Here is a 12120-nt window from a genome sequence, read left to right as displayed (position 1 = left end):
TCGTGGTGTTCTGCCAGCCTGTGCCACTGAGCTTTGCCAGGTAATCTGGGGCTTGCTCTAATATCACCAGTCCGTTCTGTATTGTGCCTTCTACATCTAAAACAGCTACTTAAAGCAAGAATGATTTTATTTTTTTCTAATACAATTTGTATCCTTGTAATGCCAACTTTTCTAAGGGAGAGTGCAGAATAAGATGTATAAGATGAATAAGATATACCTGCTGTTCTGAAGCTGTTTGCAAGAAAAAATACAGGACAGAAATAAAAGGGAGTAACATTGAAACAAGGCTGGAAAATCTCCCACTAGACCCACATGAGAGTTTCCATGACATAGGAACTGACTTGTCTTCTGGCCAAATTTTGAGCATTGATTTCATCAGAAAAGTAGGAATATTTCTAGAATAATTGCATATTTGAAAAACAAAAAACAACTGTTTAAAGCTGTTTTAAAATAATATACACCATAGGTGTCCAAATCATTTGTCTTAGGTTAATTCAGTCAAGAGACTTTGTACTAAGCTTATTTTTCATCTTTTCTTAATACAGTGGGAGGATGCTCTACTGTTTTTAGAGCTATTATACAATTGTAAACATGCTATGATCCAGCTTCCTGCTATTGTGAATATTTGGACTGAGATAAAATAATTTGTTTTAAAGGAAGTTTCCTAAATACACAATACTTTTTTTGTCATCTGCATGTGGCTTAATTTACAGATTGGTCCTGGTGTAAGTGCATTATATGTAAATTGGAAAGTATGATTGCTGTATTTCAAAGCTGGACTTTTAAAATCCATTTTTGATTGTGCATGGCAATCATGAACATCAAATAAGGCCTCACATGCATAAAGGCTAGATGTTAATGTATAAATTGTATTTGCATAGCTGCACTTCAATGTATGTGCAAGTAAGCTGGAAAACCTGCTCGGAAAACTTTAGCTACAGACATTCAGGATGTTGCAATTGTGTGCTTGCAACAAAGGTCAAGTATATGTCAGCACAAGGGTGCTGGTGCATTCTTTGGAGCCCTGTATGACACAAGATTCACGCTGAAGTACTTCTAAGGATGTTTTCTACCTTTTCAGGAGCGTTCTGTTGCTATTTCCCCTAGGTTAAACATGAAACTTGTTAATTTGTAATCAAGCTTCATCTGGTCTTTAACTTGTTTTGAAAATAAAACTGAGTAGCCAAACCTGTGATCTGTGGTGTGCCCTGTAATGGAGACACCAGCAAATGAGGTGGAGGAGGGGGAGAAACAGATTTGTTCTTACAGACAGGAGGTTTCTATGATCATGGTGGATGCCCATCCCTAATAGCTTTTGAGCCCATTGGAAGGAAATTTACTTCGATGAGCAGTGTGAAAGTAAGTGTGGGGAAGGAGGGAGAAACTCATGTGCACTGAGGAAAAGCTCCCAGCATGTGCTCATGTGTTATTAAATGTGAGGCAGTTTGTGTAGGAAGACAACCTAAAACACCCAGCATGCAGCTCATGTTGGAACTTCTGTCCTCCTAGACCAAGTGGATGAAGTGTGGGACACAAATCCACGGAAAGAAAGAGCTCCTGGAGATGCTTGAGCTTTTTTCCTTTTTAAATAACCAAGTATAATAAATACAAGTTTAATAATAGTTAAGAGTCTAATAAACAAAAGCTGTGTTTCACTGAAGAAACCACATTTCCAGCCCAGTGAATTCCAGAAAAGGGTTAGTGTAAAAATGACCTCATTGGACAATTATCTTTGCAAACAGTTTTAAAACCCCTCATAAAAAAATAAAATCAGTGCTAATGGTGAGACATACTTTATCACTGAAGCAGCAAAATCAGCATCCTGTGCCACCATATTTAGTTGGTGGAGGGGGCTGTGTTGCTCTCTCATGGGTCCCAAAGAGCCTCCGATGTTCAGCTGGTCTTTACATGAGTAAAGTTGTTGCAACCAGTCAACGTGATCGATGTAATCTGGGCTTGCAAAGCACAATAAAAGCTCCAAGGCTTCTCTCCTCCAGCTAAAGTCTTGTAGCTTTAGTAAAGAGGCACGGGGCAAGTTTTGGCATGAAGAAAATCCTTTGGGCCCGCAAGACTGAAAATGCAAGAGTTTGGTTGCCTGATGCCTGTCAGGGTGCATACGTGAGTTGGTTCATATGGGTTGGGTGGGAGGATGGAGATCTGACACCTCAGTGTTAGCAAAAGCTTGTGGTTTAGAGACAACAGCAGAGCTGCACTCTCACTGACTCTGCTTGTTCCAGTGGGAGGAGGAGATTTTATTACTATGGAGGATGCAACATAGAAGAGCCTATAGCACTGTTGTCACACCAGGAGTTTTTCTGGAAAGCTATACACAGATGTTTTCACCTAATTAGGGTATTTCACTGCCATGGATTAGTAAAGAATGTCTTTCTCTTAGACCTACTAGTAGCAAAAAGTAACAAGATCACGGGTTGGTTTAGTTCGGAGAAATGCCTATGCTCACTCACTACAGGCTATGGTTGCTAATTTTCAATTGCTTTTCAGGTTGTTGGTTAAGATTAGTTTGATTCCTAAGAACTGCTTCCAGGAGAGTGCATTCTGCTACTTGTGGTCACAGGAAATCTTGGAAGTGGAGGCATGGGAAACAGCCTTGCTGAGGAGATGGCCAGCAGCAGGACAGGGTGTTGCCTGTGCCAGGGCGCACTTTCTCATGCGGTGAGGAAGCAGAACCTGGGACCGAGAAGGACGGGAAGGGAGGGATTGCTGCAGGGTCCTTAATGTGGCTGTGTAATTGCAAGCAACAAGAGGGCTGTGGTTTGCTTGCTGATCTTTATTTCATTTCCAGCTGGCAGCACCAACTGAAATGAACTGCCCTGCAGAGGGGATGCAGGATGCCCTCCCACGCCCTCTCCACACCCTCCTGGGGCAGAATGTACCCAGGGTTTGAAGGGCTTTGCCAGCCGAGGACACAGGGTGGTACCTGTATGACAAAGCACAGGGTGTGATGCAGCTGTGCATGCAAGGGCATGATTTATACTGATACCCAGAAACCTTTGTAAGCAAGGAAAGCCATACCAGGAATGATCATTTTTGTCTGATGTAATTGCAGTGTCACTAGGGCTTAATCTGATAAATTGCATCAGTCAGGGATTTTATTTTTTTAGTACCCTGGTTCTCAGCACTGATGCAAATCTTTTAAAACACAGCTCTGACAGCCATTCTTACAGAGATCAAGAAATGTGGAAGGTCCATATAAGTAGTTGTGATTCTTCCATAAATAGATAAATACAACTGTGTAAAAAGAGAAATAAGTGACACTCAAGTCTAAAACCTTTGATCAATGCAAAACCTCTGTGATGTCCAAGCAAAAATAACTAGAAGTATCTGTGAAGGGTTGAGGTTTTGCACATAGAGATCATTTACATGTGGTCATTTCCCCACCCAGTAACAACAGTGGTGTCCTTTCAGAGCCCACTGGCAATTTGGTTAAATGCTTTATTTATTGGTAGAGACTCCTGCCTTAAACTCATCACTGCAGTCCTGTGAGTCCAGCAGTGCCCTGTGTAGTGCTCTGAGAAGAGCAAGCCACAGATGTGAGTAACTGTGGAGGGAAAAATATTCTTTTTATTAATAATGTCAGTGGATAGAGAGAGGCTTTGGGCTGTTGGAAGTGGCAACATCTGACAGATACCTCTCATCTTAAAGAGAAATGGGGAGATGTTTATTATGGTCCCTATGGATTTTACATCCCTGGTTTTTATTCTTCATATCTGTGTGTTTGTGTAGGAAACAATGACACAGAGGTCAGGCTCACCACCACCAAGAGGCACAACCAGTCAGTCTCACCCCATCACCCCAGTAAACCCTTTCCAGCTTCAAAGGCAGAGCTGATGCCAACACAATCACAGCAAGGTGATGCTGGGGAGTGCAAAGGGCCTGTTCAAGCCAGGCCTGAGTGTCCCTGAGGCTCTCCTACAGCGAGACTTTTCACTTGGGTCTGTCTGCTGCACCAGGTGCTTCTCCAGCAAGGCTCTTCTTAAGGCCTGGGGCCTGTAGGGCAGCAGCTGGTGAAGAGTTGGCCTGCAGGTCTGTCACCTCCTTGCACCTGTTAGCACTTGTGCTGGGGCTTGAGAGGGACAGCTGGGCTCCAGGTGACACTGATGGTAGAGGGCTGGCAGCTGCTGCACCGTGCAAGGAATGTGAATGCACAGAAAAGGCTGGCCAGGAGAGGCTATGTCCCCTCCCTGGTTAACTCTGCCTGTTACATGCAGGAAAATGGGTGTGATACATGCAGACATCTTTATAATCCTTGAGTTTTACAGCCTATGGGCTTTATTCAAGCAGAAATTCTGCCAGTATTTAGGATTTGGACTAATATCCAGAAGCTTTCAATTTTGTGGGTTTTTAAATGCATAGGTTTTGGTCATGCAGCTTCAGAAAACTGATTTTACTATAATTGAAATAATGGCTTTTATTCCCACTGGCAATTACCATGAAACTACAGCAACAGTTTTGAGTGAAAAAATTAAGATAATAAAATTACCTCAGGTTGAGTAGCAGCTGGAAACAATGAGTCAAGACTGCCTTAACTGGACAATGTTTCACATAAGTCCATGACCTAAAAAGCAGTTGTAGCAAGATGTACAGAATAAACATTTTGTCAGGTCAGATGCAAAAATTATCATTAATACTTTAGTTGACTTTGCAGTGTTTCCTTTGCTTATTTTTTTCCTCCAGTAGGAGCCGATTCTTTTCTTTCTTTTGTAATTTTATTGAAAAGTCTAAAGACTTCATTTAGAAGATGTTTTAGAATTCAGGATTAAAACATTCAAATCAGTACATCTTAAAAGGAAAAAGGGAAAAAACTGCAGCAACTTAAATATGGTTTTACACAAGGATATGCCTTTCTTTGGAAGTAAATACATGCTAACTTTTCTTATTGCAGTTTAGATGTAATTATTATATCCAAGGCTTTGGGATGGATTATTAAGTTATTGTTCTTGATTCATCTATTGCCTCCTTTTGTCTCCCTCCAGCTGTAACTTGAAGCATTCTGAGATTATATTTTGGTTTTACCTGTTTATGGAGAGGAGCCCTAAGAGCCTTGCTCGATTAAAAAGTGCATGAAATTTGACTTGAGAAGGTGCTTGGTGCACTAACAATTAAAAAAAAATTAGTATTTACACTGAGGCTGGTTTGTGAACTCTTTAAAAGGAGCAATGCACAGAGGGCCATGAGACAAATTCTTTGCCTGCCATCTGGCTGATGCAGGGCCTGGCTCTAACAGCATGTCAAAGCAGCTGGGAGAGAAGCCACCCAGGAGGGTGTGTTTCCTTCTTGCTGACAGCTGGCATGTTCTCCACTGGCTGTGACCAAGTTTTCTGAGATGCTTTGCTCTCCTTTTAAATTCTTTTGTGCTCTTAAAGCCAGTTGTGAGGAGAAGGAGATGGACTCAGCTGTGGTTTATGGGTTCAGCTTACTTTTCCAAGCTGGCCTCTACTTGTCTGTGGCTCAATGGTCAATGACAGACAGTCCTAAACCCCAAACTTTCCACAGCATCTGGTACCATCTGAATACAAAAGGTATTTAAATGTGCTTAGAAGCAGGCTAAGGTTACTGCCACAGCTTTACTAGAATCATAATAAGGAATGTCCAAAAACCACTGCAGTCTGCAACTCAAACATTTAATTTGGAGTTTATGTACTTTGATTTGTTCTGTATTCACATTTCTCTAACTGGTTTAATTCTAATTATAAAGCAGAAAGTCAGACACTGTTCTCCGCTTTGAGTTAATGAATATAAGGGAAAAACCTTAACAAAGTACTAGAATGTATGAATGTAAAAATACTAGTGAATTTTAATTGCATAATATATTCATGCTCATGCTGATTTTTGCTTGGGTTTTTCTTATATCCAGAGTTTTGACAGCAGTCTCACTAAAAGTAGTTGCTTTACAGGCAAATGACAGGCATGTGCAGGTAGTAAGAATCCTCACATACAAATATTTTTCCTTTTCTAAGCAGTTGTCATCATGTAAGTCTGAAAATAAATGTGCTTGTTTGGAGCAGAGATTGGCCTTCTAAATATGAGTATGCAATTGCAGACAACAAAGCTGATTTTTAAGATCTTTGAATCAAGGCACTGGTGATTTGAATTTCATTGACTTAAAATCCAGGAGATGCCCACAGCCTGAACTTCTTATATTAAGTGTAATTTTACTGCACAGTGTTAAAAGTAACATTTCAGTTAAGACTTGGATGAATGTCAGCTTGAGAGGCCACGGAATCATTGAATCATTTAGGTTGGAAAAGACCTCTGAGATCATCGAGTCCAACCTTTGACTGGTCACCCAACGCCTTGTCAACCAGACCGAGACACCAAATGCTATCATGTCTAGTTGTTTCTTGATCACCTCCTGGGATGGTGACTTCACTGTTGCCCATATGGGGCAGCCCATTCCAGTGTTGAACAAGCCTTTCCATTACGAATTTCCTCTTGATGCCCAACCTAAACCTCCCCTGGTGCATGTCCACTTGTTACCTGGGACAAGATGCCAACCCTCACCTCACTACAGCCTTTCTCTGCAGGCAGCAGTGTCTCCCAAGCCTCCTTTTCCCAGGTTAAACACCCCCAGCTCCCTCAGCTAATCCTCACAGACTTGTGCTCCAGACCCTTCCCCAGCTCCACTGCCACCCCTTTGGACTTTCTTGCGAGGAACTGGATGTAACTCCACCAGTGCTGAGTACAAGGGGACAGTCCTTGCCCTGGTCCTGCTGGCACACTATTACTGATACAGGCCAGGATGCCACTGGCCTTCTTGGCCACCTGGGCACTCTCTGCCTCATGTGTGCTCTGGTTCAGCCGCTGCTGACCAGCACCCCAGCTCCTTTTCCCCCGGGGCACCTTCCAGCCACTCTGCCCCAGCCTGTGGCGCTGCCTGAGGTTATTGTGGACAAAGTGCAGGACCCGGCACTTGGTCTGGCTGAACCAAAGTCCTAAAGGATCTGCAGTTCCTGCTCTGCCCTGCACCTGTACAGTTACCCTGTGTAGCTATCCGCAAGTCTGCGTTTCTTCCCATCTCAGGGAAAAGATGTATCGGCGGCCGGGACTTGCTGAGTACCTGGGCTGTCAGACACGGCAGCGCTACCGCCCCTGCCGCGGCCGAGGGGCCCGGTCGGCTCGGTGAGGCCGGGCCGCGGTGCCGCCTCAGCCGCTCGGTCCCGCCCCGCGCCCGGGGCCGCGGGCGGGGCGGGGCGCGGCCGCCGGCGCGGAAGTGACGGAAGGTGGCGGTGACGCCGTTTTCCCGCGGTTCGGGCGGCGGGCGGGGGCCGGCGGCCCCTGGTCAGTGCCGCCGCGGCTGGCGCTCCCGGCAGCCGCTCCCGCCATGCCGCCCAAGCCCCCGCGCAGGGCGGGCTCCGCTAGGACACAGCGGCCCAGCCCCGAGGGCGGCTCCGCGCCGCCCGCCGCCCCCCGGTAAGCGCCGCCCGGCCGGGAGCGGGCTGGGGGCGGGCGGGCCGCTCTCGGCGCCCGGGGGTCCGGGCTGCGGGGCGGTGTCACCCCGGGGCGGCTCCCGCAGCGGGTGGCGTGGGTTCCGTGGTCGCCCCGCGGTGCGGTGTCCCCGCTGGCGATGTGTGATGCTTTCCTAGGCTCGAGGTCGGCGAAGCGGACTTCGTCGTGCTCTGTGATGCGCTGAAGCTACCGGAGAGCGTGAGGGAGAAAGCGTGGAAGACGTACGAGAGCCTGTCGGCAGCGGATGGAGCTCTGGTGAGTTGCTGCTGCTCGTAGCATCCATCGCTCGGCAGTAGTGTCCATCTGTCTGTCTGTGCTCAGATCTGAGCCGTAACTTCGCTGCAGCGGCGGCCGAGGGTCCCACAGCCAAAGCTCACACGGTGCGACTGAGCTTTTTCCTAGTGGAGGTAGACTGAAGTGGGGTGTGTTCACATCTGTGTAAACTCGCTTCTGTAGATTGCCCTTTTTTTGTTAATATTTTGTAACAAAGGTACGTGCTCAGGAGTCCTTTTAGAGTACTAACAAGTGGCAGTAGAAAATACCACCATGCAATCAGCTAATTCGTCGAACTGCAAGTTATTTCAAATATGTCTTAGTCAGCTTTTTACATGTAGTCTTGTGTGTTTCTGTGTATTTTTTCCCCTCTGCATCCTTTATGAGGCTGCAGAAAGGGTATGGAGATGACTATTGCAGAAACAGGAACTTTTTTTTTCCTATTGCATAAGGTTAACCTGTGCTTACCATTGAGGCATTTCCGTTCAAAGTTAGTCACTGGGCATGTGTAAACAGATTAATAAAATGTTAGGCCCTTTCTTGATTTTTGCTTTTCCTTCTCTTCAGTGTGGCTGCTGTGTGAACAAGCTGTCTCAGAGAACAGCTATAATACAGCTAAATCATGGCAGAAGCTTTGTTATAGAGTCCAGATGTGGTTTTAGAATACCTGGTTGGGGCATTGTTCCCACTGTGTGGACTTGCATTGATGTACATGTTCTGACTTCTGCTTACCCTTCTGCAACTTGAGCTGACCTGCCACAGCTATGCTGTCACTACTAATAGTTTATTGTCTGTGTTTCCTAAACTGCAGTGTGGATATACCAGGTCTTGATGCATTCACATCACAGAGTAATCATAGCATGGAAAGGAGACTGTGCACAGCTCCTTCAGTAACAGATACAATTTCTGGTCATGAATGTTCATGCGAAGCATTTACCTAAAAGCCTAGTCAAGTTCCCTTATAGGAATTAAAACAGGAGTAGTCCCTTGACTGAAACAAAAACAAGGCAGGTTTCAGTATAATCCTGTAAATTTAATTTACAGATGAAGTTTTGTTTTCACTGATCATTACTTGGCAGTGTCCAGATAAAATACATGCCGTTTGAAGCCTTTCAGCATCTGAAGATTGCTTCCTTTACTTACTCAGAACCAGACCTTCATTATGATATATAGCTAATATCTGTTTTGCACTTAGAACTGAATGCTGAGAGTCTTTCAATGTACAGAGGAAAAAAAAAATCTACATTATATTGTGTTTCAATCCAAGGCCTTTTCCTCAAATTTACAGATATATCTGCAGGGTGTTGAAATGAGTAAGCTGTCTAGTGTGTGCCTCCATGGGGACCTGGAAGGCACTGGATTTGCTACTTCTGGCTGAGAGCAGGCTTCATCTGACTCTGAAGTCAAGCAAATTAACAGCCTGCTAATTGCTGCTTCTTTTCCCAAGTTAAGCTGTTGTGGTGAGCCTGGCTTCTCAGGAAGACTCTAGTTCATGTTGCAGGGATTCAGGAGGAGGCTGCTCTTTCCTTCCCTCTGGTAAAAATATTGTGTTGGAAGGGCTGTCCCCAGGTATGTCTTGCAAGCACCAGCTGCATGTGTTTTAATCAGTGAGGTTCAGTAGTAACCTGTTCAATTCTGAACTGGAGCAGAAGCTCCAGGAGCAGCTTTCTGTTCTCAAGCAAAAAGTTCAACAGGCACCAGTTCAGGTAAATACTTACCAGAACACTTCTCTTTGGCAAGGTAGGTGGTTTGACTTGAGGAAGCTTAAATCATAAGGCCGCTGATGGAAATAGAGGCAGCATCTAAGAATCCCTCTCTTAAGCCATTTACAAAGTACAAAGACCTGAAACCTTGCCTTTCTTGGATCACTGGCCTTGTTTTCTGTGGTTGATATTAGAATTGTGCCTGCCAAATCTCTGATGTGAAGGGCACTTGTAGTGGTGACTGGGAAGCAGCAGTGGCCCAGACCTTTGGTACTGTGGCAATTGGCAGATACTCAGGGTGCAGATGTGGGTTTGGATGTAGTCTGAACATCTGCTGTATCCTTGCTCAGTGAATATTTAGTGACTTGAAATGAAGTACTGTCCTTTTTGAGTTGTTAGGGTGCATGTGCAGAGACTCAACAAACCAGGTACATGTGGCTTAAAAGTATAAAGCAATTATTTTTGGCAGGTGTATACACAAAAAAAAAAGCTAGAATATAGTGACCTACCAGCCTAAATGTGCCTGTGCTTAAATGTGAGAGGTTTTAGTGGCCAGGAAGGCATCAGCCAGGAGGAGAGAATTTGTTATCTGCTACTCCCTGGAATTAATGCCAATGCCCCCTGGAGCCATTGCTTTTTTTCCTTTAGGATGTCACACCTTTCCACACTGGTATTTTTTCTTTTGAGCATTTGAGCTACTAGTGATGATACTGTGAAATTTCAGCTTTCTTATCTTGCACTTTCTTTCCGTGCACTGTAGCTTTCCTTGCAGTGCTCTCCAGTTATCTGTTTCCGCAGCGTGTGAGTCAAGGATATACAGCTGCACCCTATTGCAGCTGGGCTGTGAGTCCTTGAAATAGCTGAACCTCTTTGAGAGGTGTAGAGGAGGAGAAAGATGGTAACATGACTTTTCTGGAAAATGTGGCTGACCTGTAGTTGTAAAAATTAGATCTGTAGAGAGGGATTGTTCAAAAGCAGCTGCCAAATATGGTGGTGTTTTCCTTCATGGTGGGAGAGCATTAAAGCTTTCCTCTGTGACAGCCAAGTTTAATGACATTCTTCTACAATAAAATAACTCAAAATCTCTTAGAACCCCAAATGCTGAATCAGCATTCTTGGTGTGTGGGGAGGAGGAAAGTGTCTGATGTGTAATCAGAAAGATGTTTCTTTTAAAATTCTTTTGATATCTGATGAACTCCCATACAAGCTTATTGTGAACATGGAAGTGTTTATCTAAACAAGAGCTTTTCATTGGTGTCATACAAATATTTTTGTTCGCTCTATCATTTCTTTATCAAACCAAGCTACTTAGATAAACAGAATCTTTTAGAGTTGTAGTTTTTACAGTCTTAGTTTCAAAACTTTTACATGCTGATTGTTGTTGGCTTAACATTGGCTCTGATCCTTGCTTCTCTTGTACTCTTGATCTTTTGTAACTCTACTGACATCTATGTTATGAACCAGTAGTAAATTCTAGATTTGAGTGAATAGATTTAATGGAATTAGTAATGTACTTTGGTGAGCTGTATGTGATTGTTGGTGTAAGGGATATTAGAGGTAGTCCAGGAAACCATACTAATAGTGCTATGAAAAAGCTCAGGGCGTTTTTTATGTTCTGCTACTGTTTGTTTTTGTAGAGAACAACAAAATGAGAGTCTAGAGTAGAACATGGGGTGATGTAAGCAGGAAAAAAAGCTTGAGCTGAATTGTTGCTGAATATATTGGAAAGAACCTGTGTGAGGAACAGATGATATGGTGACTAAATTGGAACCAAACTTCTCCAAAGAAAATTGAAGTGGTTTAGGAAATTGATAGAATTTGGAGTCTGCCAAGGATCTTAAAGCATGGGGTCTGGTATGCTTGGAGCTCCTCATCTTAGTTGGCTGTAATATGTGGTGCGTGGGTAGGAGCTCTATTTTTTTGTTGGCTGTTCATAGCATTGTTTGGGAAATGTGGCTCACTGTTCTCCTGCTGCAGCTCAGCTGTTCAGACTCAGGAATTCCTGAGATGTTTTTATCAAGTATTTGTCTAACCCGCTCTTAAAAAATTGTCATGGTGAAAGATCTGCAGTCTGCATACTTAGGTCTTCCTAGTTTAGCTTTATTTGCCCATGTATTTTTCCCCCCCAAGTACTGTACTAATTTGTCTCTGTTATAATTCAAGCCAGTGGCATAAAATTCTGTACTAGCCAATTCTGTATCCCATGAGAAATGTATTATTTCTGCCTTTTCCCACAGAAAGTTTCTAGCATATGAAGACATTTTAGGCATCTTTTCTTGTTTCTAATTATTTATCTTACGTCCTGAAGTTCTCCCCTGCTGGTGACTTACACTGGTACACAAGATGCTGCCGAGCATTTGGTTTGTGCAGGAGTTGAACTGCTTTCTTAGTGAAAAAAATGTACAAGATAAACTGTAGCTTAAGTTGAGGAATGAAATAAAGATGACTTAAATATGGAAGGTTGGTCTATGTAGACCAAAGAGTTCATGTTCAGCAGGCTGAGTGTCCCCAGTCCATAAAATTTCACATTTAAATTAGATCAATTTCTTTTGGTTGTGGTTTCTTATTAAAAAAAAGAATACAGTAATTTCACGAATACAAGCCGCACCAATTTGACCAAAATTTTGGTGGAAACCCGGAAGTGCGGCTAATATTCCGGGGCGGCTAATCTATTAAC

The 12120-nt window shown here is 43.8% G+C and overlaps 1 protein-coding gene and 1 long non-coding RNA gene across 2 annotated transcripts in view; one reads left to right on the top strand and one right to left on the bottom strand.

Moving 5' to 3' along the window:
• Window positions 1-7148, bottom strand: part of LOC116992216 — a 33031-nt gene extending 25883 nt beyond the window's left edge. The window contains exons 1-2 of the long non-coding RNA XR_004417018.1: window positions 7079-7148; window positions 4502-4576 (exon numbers count right to left, since the gene is read on the bottom strand). This is a non-coding gene — a long non-coding RNA (uncharacterized LOC116992216). The remainder of the gene's footprint in view (window positions 1-4501; window positions 4577-7078) is intronic.
• A 194-nt stretch (window positions 7149-7342) lies between these two features.
• RB1 (RB transcriptional corepressor 1) overlaps window positions 7343-12120 on the top strand; it is a 71344-nt gene continuing 66566 nt past the window's right edge. The window contains exons 1-2 of the mRNA XM_033052045.1: window positions 7343-7431; window positions 7605-7722. Coding sequence (XP_032907936.1) covers window positions 7343-7431; window positions 7605-7722 — 207 coding nt within the window. The remainder of the gene's footprint in view (window positions 7432-7604; window positions 7723-12120) is intronic.

Source organism: Catharus ustulatus, chromosome 2, assembly GCF_009819885.2.
Source record: "Catharus ustulatus isolate bCatUst1 chromosome 2, bCatUst1.pri.v2, whole genome shotgun sequence".
Taxonomy (NCBI): Eukaryota; Metazoa; Chordata; class Aves; order Passeriformes; family Turdidae; genus Catharus; species Catharus ustulatus.
The sequence above is the reverse complement of the archived record's forward strand: the minus strand, read 5'-3'. Positions and strand labels throughout refer to the sequence as shown.